Genomic DNA, 19,355 nt, shown 5'->3' on the forward strand with positions numbered 1-19,355 from the left:
AGGCCTCTGCTCCCCAGGTGCCCCGTCTGCCCCCCTCGCCCCCGGGCTGTGGGGCACGTAGCCTCTCCAGAAGTCGGAGGCTTAACTGGGTGAAAGCAGAAAAAACGTGGCCAAGCGGCCTGATTTCCCCCCTCTTGGCTAAGGACGGGCTCGATCTTTGGCCTCGGTCAAGTCYCAAAAGACGTCGCTTAAAGCGGTTGCCTGAGCAGAAGGCAGCCGAAGGGGCCGTGGTCTCGAACGCGCTCGCGCGAGCCTCCGGGGCCGCGAAGGAGTCGCGCAGCGCCTCCCGAGCCCACGCTGCGCGCCTGAAACCAGGATCCGCTCTTGGAAAGCGTTAACGCTAATCTTTCCGGCTTCCTTTCTCTCCCCTGCAAAATTTGAATAATTTCTGTCGCAGAGGTGAAGATTAATTAGTGCTTGCACGGAGCTTTGAAAATGAAGCTGCTCCAAGTGCTAAGTGTTCTTTTCTTCAGCCTCGTCACCTGCAGTTTTGTAATTTCCTCTAGACTTCCTTTTGTTTAAATGATACAGATATAAACGTGTTGGAGTAATACTAAGCTAACTATTGCGTGAAAATAACATAGTACCTGAGAGGCTAGTATTTTGCTTTTCATTGAAGAGCATTCACAAGGTATAGCTCTGTCTGAACCAAAGGTAGCATTAGGAAATAAAAATCACTCACCRTGTGCTTCTTGTCCTTTCCTATTTGTTTTGAGTTTTAAGCCAGACTTAAATGTACTGATAAACATTAATTGCCTGCAAATTTACTAATTTTTTTTTCCCTAGTTTCTTGGCTCTGAAATCCACCTCCAGCTCCCTTGGCCTCTGAAGCAGCGCTCCGGCAGGACACAGCTTGGAGGTTAGCTTGAAGGGTTGGCAGCTGCGCTGATGAACTGGGCAGCAGGTTTTTAAGATGCTTCTGTTCTAGGTGGCCGAGCCGCTCTCCGCCCGGAGAATACCACCTCGGCAGCTGGTTTTGATGCCAGGCTTGTGTTTTGCAGGGCATGAGTGGAAGTGAGGACGACTGGCTGGCTCTCAAGCCCCAGGAACCGTCCCCGTCCCAGTGTTGTGGCAGTGGCTGCAAGCCCTGCATCTACGATGTGTACGAGAAAGCGCTTGCACAGTGGGAACRGGCCAAAGCAGCGCAGGACAGAAACCTCCTGGTGGAAAAGGAGGAGCAGGTCGGTTTATCTTCGTCAGACCGTGACGCTGGTGCTCTGATCGGGCTCATCAGCGTTTGCGGTTATGAGGATCAGCGAGGGATGGGGCRATGGATTAAAGTGGTGTCTTAAGAGTTGAAGTGTAATTCCACGAAGTGCACTTAGAGAAACCCTCTCCCATGCCGCTCCCTACCTGCCATAAAGGGATTTTTCAAACACTGATGTCTTCCTGGTGTCCCAAACACTGGGACTGTAGCTGATCCTGCCAGACTACGTGCCATGGACAGGTACCCCAGTCAGACAGAGCAAACCTCAGGGAAAAGTGGGAGTAGGTCAGAGAGAAAGAGGATGATAATTTTCTCTGCAGCTGATTCCCTTAGAGAGATTCCATTTTCTTGAACTTATTTTTCCTGTTTTTTAGATTCATGTTCTGAGGATGAAAAAAGTTAATATTACATGCATTCAAGTAGTTGTCTCTGCAGTGTAATTTTGACAGCGCCCTTTTATGTAAGATTAACTGTGCTGGATAAAGAAAAAATGATTAGTGGTGGAACAGCTAACGTTATTTCCTATCCAAAATGGTCATCAGTAGGTTTCAAAGTTACCCCCAAAGCAGTGCTCAGTTCTTTTAGTTCTTTTATTTGTGTTTGAGGCACGAAAAAAAAATAATTGCAATGAGGCATAATAGGATGACCATGCAGCAAGGTGTAAAAATGTAATTTAACAAAGGAGGAAAAAAAAAGTCTGAGTTCCCAAAGTACATATTGAAGAACCCTATAATGAATCTGTGGAGAGCTGAAATTTGTGCTGGGCCCTAGCATTTAATACATGTTCTTCTGGAGTTCTGAGTATCTCCAGCACTAAATTAACACACGCATTTGCTTCAAAAGAAAAATGAAATAATAAAAGACATTGTCTAACCAAGTAATTATTTATTGTTGTTCTTGCAGAGCCATAATTCAGAACTAAATCCAGATACATTTACTGCATTCAGCATAAGCTCAGTGGAGCAGCTAACAGAGGACACCTACCAGTACAAATTTGAATTACCAGGAAATAGCAGTCTGCGATTGAGTTTAGGACAACATATCGTGTTAAGGTATTGTTCTCCAGGCTAGTTAAACAGGCTGCATTATGTAACCTAATATGTAGGTTTTTGCCAATAGACAAAGGCTTCATGCCAAGGAAATCATAATTTCTATACCTCCACAATGATGCAGATGAAAGAACTTGTGAGCTCATTAGCTTTACTAATTTTATGGTAAAAGCCATTCCAAACCTGTATTTTTCTTTAGTATTATCCTTGTGTTGGTGGGTCAGAAAGAACGAGGTACGATTAAGAAAATCCATTTGCAGAAGGAAAGAGTCAAAGAACAGATGTTTAAAAGAGGTGATTGACTCCATCGTGTTGGGATGAAGGCAATGAACAGTGCTAAGCCCAGAGCTCGGTATTTGGGCCTCATATTTCAGGGTAACTCTGCACTCGTGGTGTCGCATCTGATGTCCAGGCGTTTCATGACTGATTTCTTAGCAAAACAACTCTCTTGTGTAGTTTATTGCTTGCCAGAAAGGAGCCGCTTGGGAGAAGTTTGTCTCTCTCGACCATCTGTGGTAGTCGCTGTCAGATAGAAAAAGCCACGTTATGATGCCGTTGATCTGTATCTGTTGACGTTATTTGTACGTTAACAGCTGATGCATGCAGCTGGCTGGCTGTTGAAAGTACTCGCTTCTCTGCCCAGCCGTTTCTCGTAACACAGCAGTGGAAAAGGTTGGGTCACTTCAATCAATTACCATTGCCAGCAGCAAAGAGCAGGATGGATATATCCTGTGGAAAGAGAAGACTTACAGTAAAGTACAGTGTGTATTGACACAACTTCAAGGCTGTGCCCTAACTTTCATTATTTAATTACCAGATGCTGTTCAGACAGAGAAAGGAAGGCAGTCCCCAGCCCAAAAGGGATAGCAAACCAGTAAAGCATCTTCTCTTTCCTTCGCTCATTCAGCTGCTCCGTACAAAGCAGCTCGGATTTCCTTCTGCTGATGTGTCCAAGAGCAGAGAGTGTGCTATAGCCAGGGCCACCACCAGGAGAACAGAAGGTGCCTTTACCAGTTATGTTCCCCCCTTGATTTTTACTGCCCTCAGGGAAATGTTTTGCATCTGTGCACAGCCGGTGCCGCTGGGGAGACTGTCTGCTGCCTCCCACAGCCGCTAGACATGGCTGAGCTCCCCGGAGAGGAGCGGAAGTGTTGGTAATAATGTTACAGAGGCTGCCTGTGTTTTTCTCCTCAGAGGAGTGGTGGATGGTTTGGAAGTCCAGAGAGCCTATACGCCAATTAGCCCAGGGAATGCGGAAGGTTACTTCGACRTTTTAATAAAAGTAAGTAAGCCCGTACAACATAGATTAGAGTATAAGGTGCTGGGAACTGTGTTTTCTTTCAGGAACTGAGCCTGCTCTCAGCACATGAAGTAAGACTATCAAATCAGATGTTTCTGAAGCAGTTGTGCTTTGCTGATAAAAATTGTGTTTTTTTTCTCTCCCCCCTCCCCCAAAACGGAAAGCAGAGGAAGGTGACACACAAACAAGTGCTTTGCAGCAGGAGACCCGTTAAGCACTTGAGTGRGCCTCTTGGGAGCCTTGCTATTGCCACTGTGGAAAGAGGTGCCCATTCCACTTCCCTAGTTTCATTTTACCTTCTCAATCTGTCATTGAAATCGCACCCAGTTGTCAGCTCAGCTGAACCACTCATTTGGGGAAATCTTTGCACAGCCTTTACCTCTCTACTCTGCTTAAAGCAAAAGAGACTCCTCAAAGCAAAGGAAAAGTTTTGATTTGGGTGAAAAACATAGATAGGCAGTAGGTACTACCTCTGGTTCGCAAGCAGGGGTCGGGAGCCACCTGCAGTCAGGGTGGCCCACAGAGCAAAGACATAGCCCATGGGCACAGACACAGAGGTGCATGGGGTGGCAGAGCCCCATGCTGGGCAAGTGTCCTGGCCCTGCTCAGCACAGCCACAACAGGTGAGCTTGGCCAGAAAAGTTGTCAGAATTCAGCCCACAGGGCACTTTTTGTTTTGCATACAGAATATTAAATTCAGGAAGGTTTTTCTGTTATTGTATTTGTATGTCTTTGCTGATTCCTTGGGAGCAGACACGTGCATCAGTATAGGTGTGAAATTCGGAGTGCTGCGTGTCCCAGGTGGCTTGCAGAGCCTGACCGTTTGTCCTCTGYCTGTTTTCCAGGATTTCACGTTTGGGGGGTTTATTATGCATTGCACAATCGGATACAAACCCTGTCTTTAGAAATGTGTACAGCGCCTCTAAGTCACCTGTAGGAGGGTCATTTCACCGTTCTTGTGGCAACTGATGTGTGGTAGGGGAGAGAAGTGCTGCATTTGAGTTGCATTGATAGGATACATTTGCAGGATGACTGTGAAATTTCATGTATACTTGCTTATTACTCACAAGTTCTGCATTTCAATAATAATAGTAATGATTGTAATGATACCTTTCCTTTATATAGAACCTTTCATCCCAAAGGGAGCTGTAGTTATTCTCTGGCAGTGACAAAAGAGGTTGGTAACACCCAGTATAGAGCAGCCATTTTTATAACTCACTCTGTAGGTTGTGGTTTATTTCATACTATTCAGGCAATTTTGGAAAGTACTATATTATTATTATTACTATACAATCCAAGCACTGTTCAAACCCTTCTGTATCCTGTTATTATAGCATTGCATTTGTGATACTACAGTTAAGAGTGAGGGAGTTGCCATTTACAGAGTATAACCCTCTTTTTGAGTGATTTTATAATGTTAGGGTTTTTCTCTGTGTAAAACTGGGTATAGAAGTTTCCCCCAGTAATTAATTATTTTTTTCTTTTTGTTTGGAAAAAAAAAGTCATTTAAAACCCACTCCATCACTTCTCACTTCAAATTTTGGAAATAATTTTGGTGAAAGAAAGATTGTATTAATTCCTGTTACCCTGGTCCATTGGGAATAGGCAATAAGTGGGGCTTAATTTTCTGTTCTTGTCTTGGGTTTCTATATGTATTTGAAAAAGGTAGGTATAGAATACTGTTGCTCTGTGATGTCCTGCACATTGCACGGGACTGAGTACCTGCTCAAAGCCCTCTGAATGCAAAATGTTGCTGACAGTAACTTGGAGCATCTTATTTAAGTGAGGTTGTTACGACGTGCGGAGCAGCTATGGCTTTGTTAGCTAGTGCTGCTTGAAGCACAAAAACATGCTTTCGCTCACACTTTCTCATTGCCTCTCTGTAGTTTAGCGGTTGCATTTGCCCACAGTGCTATTTGGTGGCCAGCTAAAGCACAGTGGAGGGAGCTGGGCTTCTGTCCAACGCGTGTGCGGAAAATACCCCCAAATACTCTCTTCTTTTGGATTATACAGTCAGGAGTCTTTGAAGGCTTTTATCCCAYCCCACCTTCCCACCTCCAGTTGGGTTGCTCTTTCTTGGGTTTATCGGTGGCGTCACTTCTGCCGGCGTGACTGTTCTGCTCGTGGGCTCATGAGGGTCAGGCCGGCGCTGCGTTCTCGCCCCATCCCGCCGGCTGCGGCTCGTCTTTGACGCACGTTCGTTCTCGCTAACCGTAAGCGGTCCTAACAATTATATATAGCAGCACGGCTGCTGGGATGGTTCCTTCATTTTCAGGCCTCTCCTTGCTCCTGTGTTTCTGGCAAGCACTGACCCTTTCTCATCAGTCATGAGTGAGGTTAGCATTCCTGCAGGCAAAAGCCTGGATAATGTTTTTTATGCCTGACAGAAAGTAAGGCAGATTTTTGCTAATGTCTTTCTTCTGTGAGGCCCAGAATAACTACTTAAAAAAAAATTTTTTTTTGGAGGAATACTTCAACATCCAGATGCTCTGTTCTAAAAACAGGGTATTATAAATGAGAAACCTGACTTTGGGTCACTAATTGTATCAACACAGCATCCGAGAGACTGAAATAAAGCAAAAACTATGCAATGTTTATATAACTATCCAGAGGGCATTTGTAGACCCCATACTCAGAGATTTGGAGAACGTTTGAAGGTTTGGACTGTGCTTTACATTCAAGACACTCTTCTCTGCGTGCTTTGTAAGCAAGAGCTCTGCTGTGGTTTTTCCAGTTTTGGAAAATTCAGACTGCATGAGAGTGGATTATGTTTACACTATAGTCAAGCTGGAATGGATCCAATATGGTTTAATTTAAATGTCTTTGTTTGGGGTATAACTTTGAATTATTTTTCAAATAGAATGATCTTTCTTTTCAAACGCATGAAATGCTTTTTGCCCCCTTCTTGTTTAAATGTAGATAACTTTATAATTGACTTTAAGCTGGGAAACTTTCCAACAGAGTATAATTATTCTTTTCTTTTGTGCAATGTTTTTTTTATTAGTGCTATGAGGCTGGGCTAATGTCACAATACATAAAAACCTGGAAAAAAGGAGACATGGTCTTTTGGCGTGGGCCATTCGGAGGGTTCCCGTATCGACCTAATAAGGTTAGTTCCCTAAGAGACATGGGATGTTTCCACTTGTGACAGCTAGCTTATTCCATAGAAAGGACGTCTTTTCTTTGGAGTAAGCTAGCTGTCACAATGTGATTACTGTTTTCGTGATTATTTTAGGAACTTCTCAGGTTACTGTACAGTAGTACAGCAGTCAGTTGGAGAAAGTACACCTTGTTGGACTGCAGAATATTTAAGAAATAAGAGGAGAGGGAGGTGGGCAAGAAAGACCGGAAAATATTAGTAAGGGTCTTTGGGCATCACTTGCATTAGAAGTTCTTGCTATGTTAAACTACAGGAGCTTATTTTGCACCAGCAATGAATGAGATTGGTTTTTCCCTTGCTTGGATCATGTTGCTGTTTTGTGACTGAGCAGGAGCTGAGAAGAGGTGTTTATCTTCCCTCCTGGGTATTCCCTGAGCTGTAGCAGCTCTAGGGAGGTGTCTCGCCACCCAACCGCTCTGCAAATGTTGGTCCCACCTACTGATACGAGGCTTGCTGCAAAGAAAGGCAGATCCAGTTTCAGGGGAAGGTTTCTCGCACACTCTAATTTGTTTACTTAATTCTGACCTTTCAAATGGGAAGCAGAATTAAAATACTGGCCATTTAAGATCCCAGTGCCCTTTTTTCTCCTTCTTTTTTCTYTTCTCTTTTCTTTTTAATTACAAATAGGGCTGTAGAATCACAGTGGCCAAACTCCATGCAAGGCAATTATGTTCTGATTCTTGAAATACTCTCCCTGCTGGTTTTGGCTATTGTTCACTTCTGTTCTTTAAGCTTTAAGATACCATTTGGGACAGAACAAAACTGCCATACCCAGAAGTAGCTGCATTCAGGGGCTGGCTGGGTGATCCCTGTACATGCAGTTTGCAGGTCACCTTGCAATAACTTGTAGAAGACCTGTTTAATGTTTATAAATTGTAACAGAGGTCCTGGATGTGAGTTTCATAGTCAAATTTCTTTTTACCTCCATTTGCTGCTAAACAGAATAGGATTCAGTCAGGCAGATCAGATCCATTCACAATAAATTTCCTACTCAAAAGACAGTACAAGGAGCCGCTGCCTTCCCACTACCAGCCTCCTCCAACAGGCTCATCAGGGTACGTGGGGTGGAAACTGCAGAGCCCATTTTCTAGCAAGGCACTTAGGGCTTGAACGCGTGAGATTTTATAGACTGCTGGTTCCCACTAACTCTGATTAATTGAACCTTTGGGCAGTATAAAGGAAATCATTTCAAGTTCAAATGGGTATGTACGTAAAGATGTGCTCTAGCTTTCAGTGATGGTAGTAGGAGTTGGACTAGGCCACATGCATAGCAAATCCATTTGGATGTTATTCATGCCAATAGCTTTTCTGTTGCATGTGGTGGCATCCTGCTTCTGGTAGTCCTTTGGCCTCCAGCATCACAACAGTTTGTATCTGACTGCATAGGGTTGGGGCTACCAAATCCCTGGTGATGATGAAGAGGCAAAAAACGGTTTAGGCAGTGAGGACCCAGAAAAGGGGCTTAATTTCCAGTTCTTGTCCTGGTATATTGGCTGAGCCGGAGAAAGTGCTGGGAACCTTCTCTCCTCCTGGGCACAGCACCTGCCTACCCAAAAGTCCCCACCCTGTGCCTCTGCTGGTGCAGGTAAATGAGCAGAGTGAGTATCCCCCCTGCAGGCGTGAAGTGCAGGGTATTGCTAGTAGTTCTTTGAGAAAAGTCACATAATGCACCGGGAAGATGAACGGATTAGGATGGGGAAGAAACCGTTCCCTCAGGGAACATTCAGGATTGCTTTTTACAGCTTCCAAGATTAACCCAGGATCATTTCCAGTGGGAAAACAATGCACAGTGGGTCAGCAAAGGATACTGCTAAATTGGAACTGAAACACAGATGAGTTGAAATCGAGGATAAAATTTGGATAAATGTTTGCATTTGGATAAAATTAATTTTCATTAGATTTGCTATAGAAATCCTGACAGTGCTCTCTTTAACTATGGATGAGTTTTGCAGAAAAATACATTTTGAGATCTAAATGTACTGGTTCATGTCCTTCAGATATCTGATATGTTCACTCACAAGGGACCCTATACCAGCGTGGCAGCAGGGAGGAACTGAGAACGAGGGCATTTGTTTACAAACGCGATGGTTCGTTGAAATTTTTTTGCTTCGTTTTTAGTATGGAGAACTGCTCATGCTGGCTTCTGGTACCGGCCTTGCACCAATGCTTCCTATTATGCAGTCCATAACAGAAAATGAAGAGGATGAAACCTTCGTAACTCTTGTTGTCTGCTTCCGTTCATTTGGAAACATTTATCTGAAACCTCTTCTCCGAGAGCTAGCTCGATACTGGAACATCAGAATATTTTACATCCTAAGCCAGGTAAATGAACAGAAGATATATTTATACAGGGGTTCTGTGTACTGAATGAATCCCTSTCGCTTCTGCTTTTATGTCAGCATAATCTTAATTCTTTCCCAGTTGACAAGGCTATTTTGTGATCCAGTTGCTCCAGTTCTTAAATCTATACATTCTCACACTGCTACCAGTCTGGAGAACTTCAGGGAAGTGACCATCATTGCCTGTCCCTCTTGGCCTGCCTTGGTCGCTGTCCTCTTGGGAAGGACCCATTGATTCATGCTCACCGTTGATCATTATCCCACACCATTTCAGGTGACTGTTGCTGCACCTAAACATTTACGCAAAGAAAACTTGACTCTGAGAGACTCGCAGCAAACAAACTACTTCTCCTTTCTTAATGCTGGTGCCTTAATCTGTCCTCATCTTTCATTCATTGCTCATGGCTACAGCTCTCTGCTTCTATGTATGTTAGCACCAACTTCCCAGCAATTATTTTTCCCAGTTGACCCATTTTCAAACTTCTTAAAGTTGTGTCCCCCTCTCTAAAATTGTTTTCTRTGCCAAATCCATGGGATGAGGGCATACCTCTCAGTGGTCTTATACTTTGAGCAGTCTTTTTCATTTGGTCCCAAAAGTTGCCTGTGTTCTGCACAGACTTGGTAGTTGAAAATTATTTCCTTCAGAAATGAGTRTTCATTGTAGGGAGGTTATAGAAAGAATTATTCATGCTGAGGGAATGAATCCCATTGCATTTTTAGTTTCTCAGATGAATCATTTTTTTGCATCTCTTGTGGTGGATCTGCCTCATACGTTATGTTCCATATATGGCTTTGGCAAGTTGTGGAGACTGGGTATAGAGAAAAGTACTTGTGCACTGGGCACCCTCTTGGCTGATCTATAGGAACATAATCGTTAACTGTCTCTGGCGAAACAGCGTAGGTACTCTTTTCAGGACTGTGCTGTCTCAAGAGCATGAGGAGGTCCTGAACTTCTACCTAGTGAAGGGCTAGAAACTCATTTCACTCCATCCTCACTGTCTGCCCCACGTGTACTTCTCTACCTTTCCTTACCATTTCTTCTCTTAACAGGCTTGTTGTAGACTAACACTGCGTCACAGATCTTCCCTTTTAGAATTACATACCTGTCTGAGTATTTCACTGTGCTGCCTGTCATCATCACATCTCACTACTTTYTGCTTCTCATTAACAGCAACAGGGGAGTCCCCGCTGGATCTAGCAGCARGGGATCTAACATTTCTCACGTCACAGGATCAGAACTGTGTTTCGAGCAGSGTTGGCTTCTTTTAGTTGTTTCATTTGAGCGAGATAGAACTGAAAGAGACTTGGGAATGGAAGAGACAAGAGAGAGAAATAGACTTGGGACTTAGAGCTTCGGATAGAAGAGGCATGGTGGGGATTCTCAAAGGAGAAAGTTTTGCAGTTTCTTAGCAATAGTTACATTCTGGTTTTGTTCAGTCCCCTCTGAGTAAGCGGCCGCCTCCCTTGGCAGAGAAGAGTTTGATCTATTTGGGCCAGGTCTATCCAGAGGGGGAGTCATGGGGGTGAAAAATCTCCTCTGAAGTACTGTGAGAGGACGTTAGAGATGTGGTTGTAAGCAATCATTTGTCCTTTTTACWGTGGCACGCAGCAAACCTTTTACCTTTTCAGGAAAGTTCACTGGAAAAACTTCCTTGGAGCTATCAGGAAAACACATACATTGGTCGTCTGAATGAAGACCTGGTGAAGATGATAACAAATTCCTGTCGAAGAAAGCCATTTGTATTAATATGTGGCTCCTCTGCATTCAGTGAAGATATGAGTAGATATCTGAAATCAGCAGGACTTGAAGAAGATTCCTATTTTGTTTTTTAGCAGGATATTCCTCACTTCAGGAACCTCAAGCTGAGCCTTGGATATCCTTGTTTCTCTGCAGGCCCTGCTTCAGATCAGCCATCTCAATAGTTGGAATTTCTTGTGCATGTACTTTTAGGCCTTTGGATCAAATATTGTTGCCAGGATCATTCCTACTCTTGTGAGTATTTTAAAGATCAGCTGTCGCTCCAGATTGGCTGCTATAATCACCCATGCCTCAGGGAACGACATGGTAATTCTAACGAAAGTCTTCACGTGCAATTTAAAGAGAGGGTGCTAAAAAGCACCCAAATAAACACCTTTGCTCTGATATGAAGACCAGCAACTTGCGTTGAATTCCATGTTAATGTGCAGTGTTAATGTGCCCTATTAGATAAGAGATTTAATCCGTGGGGAGAAGACATTGTTGCTTGAAGAACCAGCAAAACACTGGCCTGGCACACTGGCATCGTGGGGTTCATTTTGGCTGTGCCATTACCTTCCTGGATGCTGTCAGGCCAGTCGCTTCAGTCATTCTGTGACTCGGTTTCCCCTAATACATCATTATACAAGGAGGCAGGTACTGATCTCCTTTGGAAAGAGCCTTTCCAATCACTTACGGACAAGGCTGTGCATGTGCCCGGCACAGCCTGTGTCGCCTGCCCTGGTTTCCAGCCCTTTGTATGGCTGCCTGGGGGGCCCGGAGCATCTCCAAACTGCGTCAGTGCAGGAGCTACTTTCTGTCAGGGAAGATGGGTGTCTGCTTTCCGTGTCCCCGAAGTGCTGTATAAAAGCTCTGCTGCACTAAATCGAAGCTCTTTTCAAAGAAATAGCGGTTTCTTTCTGCCACAGGACTTTGGCAGAGGAGGAAGGCTGCCAGGATGGGTGCGCGTCTCGCCGGAGGAGCGCCTGGCAGGTGGGAGCTCACCGGGGCTTTATCAGGGCGATCCCCTGCATGGCACGGGCAGAGCCCAAATACGGCTCCACTCTTTTGCCCTCTTAGGCAGTGTGTTTACTAGTGGCACCTGGAAATACAGTCTGTCCGCACACCTCTGCACTCTTGCGTTCATTCCCGGTTGTGTCCTGTGTTGGAAGTGCCCAGGGTTTGCAGAATGATGACAAATGACGATGCCCCCCTAAAAACCTCATCATCCTTATCTCATTTTTACCTGTATCAAATAGTTACACCTTGCATGCAAGAGATGGGGTTTGAGAGCTGCTTGGAAAAGCAGTATGCACTGAAACGATGGCTCTGATTCACGTGCTGGGAGGCAGTGAAGGTGCCTGGATGAAGGTCCCGCCAGCCCTGGCTGGTCCTGTTGCATCTGCTGTCTTGGCCCTGTCTTTGCTTCACCTCAACTGAGTTTCTGATTTCTCCACTCACTGTCATAGTGAGGCTGGCACTTTTACTGGCTTAAATGTAATATATGCAAGCTTGGTCAGTAAATACTCTGTTACCAGCTGTGCTTCTCTGGTAGCATTTCTTCTTTGGTTTTGCAGGTGAGACTGGGGTGACTGGAGTCCAAGTGACTGGAATTAATCCACTGTGGATGCAGCTTTTGTCATAACTTCATCAGAGTGAAGGCTTACAAGAAAGCCCTTCTCCTGGCACAAAATGCATTCCTGGCTTTTTAAACGCAGAAAGATCCAGGAACGTTGCCCACGTGGGATCCAAGGCTCAATCTCAGCTCTGATCCAAGCTGTTTTTCAGCACCCATAAGCCACAGTGTCATGGAGGAGTTTTCTGTAGCATGAGGCTGATAAATAAGGAGCCACTTTCTTTGGTAGCTCTCCCTAACTTTGGCCCTAGCTAGGAACATGTAGAAAATATTCTCCTGGGAAATTACATATTCTGAAAATCTTGCTTGGGCACCTCTTGCTTGGAAAAAAAAAATCCTCTTATCTGAGATGTTGCTAAAAATCCCCAAAGCTTTTTTTGAGAAGGTAAAACCCCCTGCTCACTTTGGGAGAGCGAGGAATCCCACAGGGCCTGATACCCCAATATGCCGGGGTRTTTTGGCACATTTGGGCCGGGCTGGCTGCTCCCTGCTTGGCTGGTGCAGCCCTTCTGCTGCGGAGCCTCCTGCGTCGCACGGGCTCCTAGGTTGGACGGGGAGAGACGGATGGAGCAAACCGCCCCTGGGTCTCCTCGCCTTTGGAGAGACTCTTGGAGAGGTCAGAGAAACTACCGCAGTGTGACGGTTTTACAGGGAAACGGCGATGCCGTCGGTTATCCAGGGGCTTTGTGGAGCTGGAAGCACCCAGGCCCCYGCCGGTGCCGGTGGCTCCTTTCCAGCCAGGACGTGGGATCCCCTTGCATCTCCTGCTGGGGCCGGATGATGCTGGCGGGATGTGGGACGGGCACTAACATCTCCAAGAGCTGCCCCATGTCTCCAGCAGCTTTGCTTCCTTTTTTTCTTCCCCCCACCATGTGCAGCCTAAATACTTTCTTAATTTCATCTCATTATTTCCTGCCTAAATAATTCCCGTTTCTCCTGGGGACCATATTTAAACCTTTGATCTTCTCCRAAGTCTCACAGTCCTGCTCGCATCCTTTCTGTTAAATGAATCAAATGCCTTTTGGGCTCATGATTTATGGATTTGCCGCCGKAGGAACAGGGGGAAGCCCCCATGCAGCACGCCTCTAATGAAACCGCAGCCGTGCCTGCGTCTCCGTCGTAATTATTGCTCTTTTTCTCCATTCCCCGCTCCTCCCCTCTGCCCCACAGCCGGGTCCGTGGCCGAGGGGCAGCAGCACCGCAGTGGAGGGAACGCCSGCGGAGCGTCGCTGCCGAGCTGGAAGTTGTCCCGGGCGCTGTGGTTAACGCCTCCAGCTCTTCTCCGAGGGCTCCTCGGGGCTTCGGATCTGCGCCCGGTTTGTTCAGCCCACGACTGCGGCTCCCGCGAAGCCGGGCTCAGGGGAAGACCCTCTSCGTAAATATTGTGGTTATTATTCCCTGTAAATATATGCAGACACTTAATGACCTTGGCATGGAGYGTTTCCTGGGGATTAATGACCATTTGGTATTAATGGGCCTTAGCTGCACCTCAGGCCATCGGCTCCTCCCAGACCATCATTAATCCACACRAAACGTCTCAGGCATTGATCCTCGTTGCTTAATTAATAAATGCAACTTGTCTCACCGGCTGAGATTTAGAGATACTTGCTGCTTCTTTCCCCACTGCTTTGAAGGTGACTTTCTTAGCTCGGGTCTCTCGGGCAGCGTTTCCCTTTTGAGGCCTTCGTGGGTTTYTGCTGGTTCCTAGCGTTCATCTCGGTGTCGGACGTGGCCGCAAAGAAAAGTGCTTYGCCCGTGGATGGGAGGGGAGGAGGTGAAACGCTGCTGCGTTTGGCGTTTCTCCGGCTAATGTGGCGTAGMGCAGGAAACAGGTCTTGTGGAGCAAAGTCTCGATTTTCTTCGGCCGATTCCATCCACTTCCCGAGCACCTGCGCGCGCAGCCGGAAAGTGGCGTGAGCTCTCACGGGAGAACGTTGCGACTCGCCGAGGTCTGAACAGGTTCTGTAATAATCGATGTTTTTGCCTGCGAGTCGCAATTCATTTTACATCTTCTCGTAGGGAGGTGAGATCCGCTCTCGGCAGCGCTCACGAGGCCTCGGCCAACTATCGCTCGTGGGCCTGCGGAAGCCGGCTGGGAAAAGCCTGTTGTCAGTTGTTTTTCCTCCCACCCTTAAGGATTTGCGAGGGGCGGAAACCCTCCGGGCGGGCTCAAGGAGCGCTTGCCCTGGGCCGGACGCCGTGTCCCCCGCGACACCCTCCGCTCGGYCCCCGAGGTTTCCGTGGGGGCTCGCCGCTGAGCATCCCGGGCAATTCCCGAGCCTCCGCTTCGCTCGGCGGCACGGCTTTGGGCAAAAGCACGGACGGAGATGCGTTCCCTGTTTCTCCAGCTTTTATCAACAGTTGGCTTTGTGCGGCGAGTGCCGCAGTATAAATCACGTTAATTCCTGAGGTGCTTTTCCCTGCTAAGTCTGAAATTCCCATTCTGCTCCGCTGTCTTGCCTGGTGAACTAAATTATTTTCATAGCCCCTTAAGGGCGTATTGTCAGCCCAGACTTACTGCCGTTATACACCATATCTGAAACATTAATATCTCTTCTAAATATAGTGTATTGACAAGGTATCTGGTATAGTGTAAATCCTTGGGACATTTGATCCAGATCATTAAAACTGAGCGAAGGAAGGGAGGAATAGATCAAGTTACCTTGCCGCTCTTAATTCAAACAAGCCATGAATTATTCATCCCACTATTAATTCTGCAGTCCTCCTTTTTTATTTATTCCTCTCTTTCTTTCTTTCTTTATTTTTCTCCCCCGGACGGGCAGCTCGGGAAGGCCCCCGGGGCGCCGGAGGGAGGATGGGGGGCCGCGGGGCGGGCTGGCTGGCCGCGCTGGCCCTCCTCTCTGCCGCCCGGCTGCCGGCCGCCGGCCGCGGTAAGAGCCCGTCGCGGGACGGGGCGCAGCGGGGCTCCCGCCGGCCTCCGGCTGCCGATGGCAATCGGGGAGCGGCGCTGCATGGGGGGTGGGCTCGGGCCGCATGCCGGCCACCTTCCCGAGGGGCGCGGGAAGTCGGTCGGAGCGCTGCCGGCCGGCTCCCGGAGAAGGACCCTTGGGGAGCCCGGGGTCCCGGCGTGCTGCCCGCGGGCTCTTTTTTTCGCGCAGGCATCAAATGCGGCGGGGTGCTCTCGGCACCGTCTGGCAACTTCTCCAGCCCGAACTTCCCGGGGCTCTACCCCTACGACACCGAGTGCACGTGGCTCATCGTGGTGGCCGAGGGCTCCTCCGTGCTGCTCACCTTCAGCCACTTCGACCTGGAGTACCACGACGCCTGCGGCTACGACTACCTGCAGGTCTACAACGGCGTCGCCAGGGACCGCGGCAACCTCCTGGGCACCTTCTGCGGCAACCGCCCGCCGCCCTCCTTCACCTCTTCCTGGCACGTTCTGGCCGTCATCTTCCACTCGGACAAGCACGTGGCCAGCCACGGCTTCGCCGCGGCTTACCGCAGAGGTAGCCCGGGGGGAGGCGGCGCGCGGGGAGCCGGGGCGTGATGGGCACCACCACCRCCGCGTCCCTCCCCGCAGACGCCTGCGGTGGGGAGCTCACGGCGCTGTCCGGCGAGATCACCAGCCCCGACTACCCGGAGAACTACCCCAACAACGCCGAGTGCCGCTGGAGCATCCGGGCGGCAGCGGGCGCCAGCGTCAGGCTGGTCTTCGCCGACTTCCAGGTGGAGAACGACGACGAGTGCAGCTTCGACTACGTGGCCCTCTTCGAYGGGCCCACGGCGGCGGCCGCCCGCCTGGGGCGCTACTGCGGCAGCGGCAGCCCTCCCCACACCGTCTCCTCCGGCCACGAGCTCCTCGTCGTCTTCAAGTCCGACTTCAACATCGGCGGCAGAGGCTTCAAAGCCTATTTCTACTCCGGTACGGGCACGCCGCGGCAGCRTGGGAAGCGTGCCCCTGCGGCGGTCGCTGCCCACGTCCCACCTCCCGCGGTGCTGGGGCGGGGTGCCGTTTAGGGGGTGCTCTTCGGAGAGAGCTCCTGAGTTGGTGGCTAGGAGCTGGCGCCGGGTATTTCCCGCGGCACAGGAAGGGCTGTTGCCCTGTTGGCATATGGCAAACGCAGCCGCGAGGATYTGAGGATGCAAATCCCAGAGCGGGGCTGCGGGGCACCGGAGGGGGCTGCGTCCAGGCTGCTTGAGATTTGCCTTTTTTGTTGTTTTCTCTCTAAGCAGGCGAGTGCCAGGAAGTATATACAGCCGTCAAAGGAAATTTCTCCAGTCCTCAATATCCCAACTTCTACCCCAATAACCTCAAGTGTCAGTGGACCATCCAGCTGCCCCCAGGGTACCGAATCAAAGTCTTCTTCTTGGACTTGGATCTGGAGGGACGCAGCAGCCTGACAGATGGCTGCGACTACGACCATCTGGCCGCGTTCGAYGGAGGCGCCGAAAACGCCTCCCTGCTGGGGAGGTGGTGCGGKCGAGAGCAGTTGTCTCCCATCGTCTCCAGCGGAAACAAGCTGCTGCTGGTCCTCCACACGGATCGCAACACGGCCAACCGGGGCTTCGCCGTAGCCTACGTYGGCGGTAAGGCGGCACGCGCAGCGCGTGCTGCAGTGCTTCTGCAGAAACGGCCCTGTTTGCAATAGCAAATCAAGTGATTCTTTAAAAACGGGAGTGGGAGGAAGCGGCAGGCGAGGCCCTGCTCTTGCAGGAACTGCTGCCGTTCCTCCTCCTGCACCCAGAGCTCGCAAAGCTTTTGAGCGTGGTCGCTCGATGCTGGTGAGCGCCAGCAGGTTGCAGAGCGGGGTTAAGCGCGGCCCCACGAAGGCTGCTCTTGACTTCTGTTCCCTCCTCCTTCCTYGGTGCTCTTTGGGGTTTGCTCGGCKCCACGTTGAACGTTCGGGATCAGCTTTCCCGGAGTCCGTCAGTCTCCGCCACTGCCGTGCTCCCCAGGTTGCTCATGATAGGAAACCCAGGGGGTTTTCCAGGASACCTGAATCTCAGGAGCTCCCTGGCGGTAGGTCGGGCTGGGGGGACGCATGGTAGACCCCACGGGCAAGGCAGGGCCGGCGAGGCTTTCCGAGGAGGCAGCGCTGGCAGAGGCAGCGGGGGCCGCCTGGGGCAGCAGGCGCTCTTGGCTTCGCCAGGAGGAAGGCAGCAAAGGTTTTCATTTCAGCYGGACCCGTGTGATTTACAGCCCTCTGAAAGAAAACCTTCGCACCAAGAGAGAGGACAGGACCCGTTTGCTYCTCTCCTCCATCTAAAGCACTTGAGTTATTTGGTAAATCTTCCAATGGTTTTATGCTGCGCCGAGCGCAGCAAAGCGACACTRTTTTCCATATTGATTTTATTGCATCTTTTTGGTTTCCTGAGGCCAGGATTCGGAGGGAGCTGGGATAATTCAGTAATTCATATYGCTCAAGTGTTTGGCTGGAGCTCGGCGAGGGTTAGCTTTAATGAGCGGGGCACCGGTCTCCCCGCTCCTTGTCCTGAAGTTGCTTTCTGCACCCAATGCTCCAGGCTGCCAGGCCCCTGTGAAAAACAACCTTTCCAGGGGGCAGTTTTCCCCAAAAAGGCCTGGYTTGGGGACAACCCCCTCCCACTGGCGCTGCCTGGGTCGGTCAGACGGTCTCTTCCCCCCGACAGTGGTGCCGGTGAACGTCAGCTGCACGCGGACGGACTTCCACATCCAGGTCCCCGTGCAGTCCCTCGCCCCGCTGGAGAGGCACCGGATTTATTTGGGCAGCCCGTCCTGCGCTGCCCAGGTGGCCGGCTCGAACTTTAAAATACACGCCAGGTTCGACACGTGCGGCAGCGAGTCCCAGGTAAGCGCGCGGGGCCGCGGCGGCGGGCGAGCCGGTCGGCCGGCCGCGCTGCCCCGCGCTCGCATCCTCCGCCTTGCAGAGGAGGAACAACACCTCCGTGATCGTCAGCRTCCTCTACATCGACTTTTCGGCGGGTGGCCAGGAGGACGTCCACCGGTACGAAGTGCAGTGCGAGCCCAAGAGGAAGGAGGCCTGGGTGAGCCTCCTGGCGGGCCCCGCGCCGCAGCGGCCGAGCCCCCAGGCGGAAAACCGCGCGGACGGCCAGCGGCGGGAGGCGGAGGCCGCCGGCGCCCACGACGGCAGGAGCCAAGACACCAGCGACGTCGTCTTCATCAGCATCTGCATCCTCGCGGGGCTCCTCATGGTCATCGCCGTGGTGGGGCTGGTGCTGCTCTGACGGGGCTTCGTCCCGGCCCGGCCGCGGGAAGCTTCCGCGGCGGACGCTTCCTTCTCCGGTTTGTTTTCCTCTGTCTCTCAATCTGTCCGTCTGGCAACTCCGGTGCTTCGCAGCTATTCCCGCACCTTCTTCCATTTGTTTTCCCTCTGRTGCTGCTTCTTTCGTGAAAGTCGCGTTGTTTGCCCATGGCTGCAGATAACCCTGTCGATATTTCGAGCTGCCTTCTTGAACGTACAAGCTGCAACCAAATACAGCGGTATTTTCAGCAAATGTTTTCCACGCTCCTGCCTGTGTTTGTGTGGGCGCCCTAGATCTGTGCTGGAGGCAGCTACCGGCACCRACGTCTCCATTTGGCGAATGTGGGTCTGTAGAGGTTATATGGGTGTTTCCGGGCAGTGTTTTGGGATGTCCACGTGCAACATTTGCATAGTACCTGTGTGATGAGTGGTGCTCGTCACATGCCTTTGAGCACCTCGTGTTTTTTTGCATGTGATCTACCCACCTCTCTCTCTCCCAGCTTACCTAAACACTTTAACCGCCCCAAAACTGGGGTGGTTAAAGCACTGCCTTTCTTGCCATCTGTATTTTCCTCCTTCCCACCCAAGACTTTTCCCCTTCACATTTCCAGCACGTCCTGGTGACCAGTGTTAACTCTGCAACGATGTCATCCTGGTAGTCCAAAACCAGGAGCAAATATTGCTGCTGCTTTGGGCTCGGCTGTCCCGCGGTGCCCAGCGCCCTCC

The 19,355-nt window shown here is 49.7% G+C and overlaps 2 protein-coding genes across 3 annotated transcripts; both read left to right on the top strand.

Moving 5' to 3' along the window:
* Positions 1–38: 38 nt before the first annotated feature.
* CYB5RL (cytochrome b5 reductase like) lies at positions 39–11,204 on the top strand. Of its 2 annotated transcripts, XM_085307990.1 has the most exons (8): positions 39–859; positions 1,002–1,181; positions 2,111–2,259; positions 3,451–3,538; positions 6,561–6,665; positions 8,835–9,038; positions 9,138–9,329; positions 10,685–10,760. In XM_085307990.1, the coding sequence occupies exons 2-7, from the start codon at positions 1,005–1,007 to the stop codon at positions 9,288–9,290; spliced, it is 876 nt and encodes a 291-aa protein (XP_085164116.1). In that variant the 5' UTR covers positions 39–859; positions 1,002–1,004; the 3' UTR covers positions 9,291–9,329; positions 10,685–10,760. The 2 variants fall into 2 exon arrangements, with proteins under 2 accessions (XP_085164116.1, XP_085164115.1); XM_085307989.1 differs by lacking the exon at positions 9,138–9,329 and having other exon boundaries at positions 41–859; positions 10,685–11,204.
* A 70-nt stretch (positions 11,205–11,274) lies between these two features.
* On the top strand, positions 11,275–18,840 carry CDCP2 (CUB domain containing protein 2). Its single transcript, XM_085307992.1, has 6 exons — positions 11,275–11,783; positions 15,546–15,893; positions 15,968–16,309; positions 16,621–16,974; positions 18,037–18,215; positions 18,295–18,840. Exons 1-6 carry the CDS (start codon positions 11,375–11,377, stop codon positions 18,610–18,612), a joined length of 1,950 nt encoding a protein of 649 aa, XP_085164118.1. The 5' UTR covers positions 11,275–11,374; the 3' UTR covers positions 18,613–18,840.
* Positions 18,841–19,355: the final 515 nt, after the last annotated feature.

Source organism: Rhea americana, unplaced genomic scaffold (assembly GCF_003343005.1).
Source record: "Rhea americana isolate MKP2758 unplaced genomic scaffold, rheAme1 scaffold_27, whole genome shotgun sequence".
NCBI lineage: Eukaryota > Metazoa > Chordata > Aves > Rheiformes > Rheidae > Rhea > Rhea americana.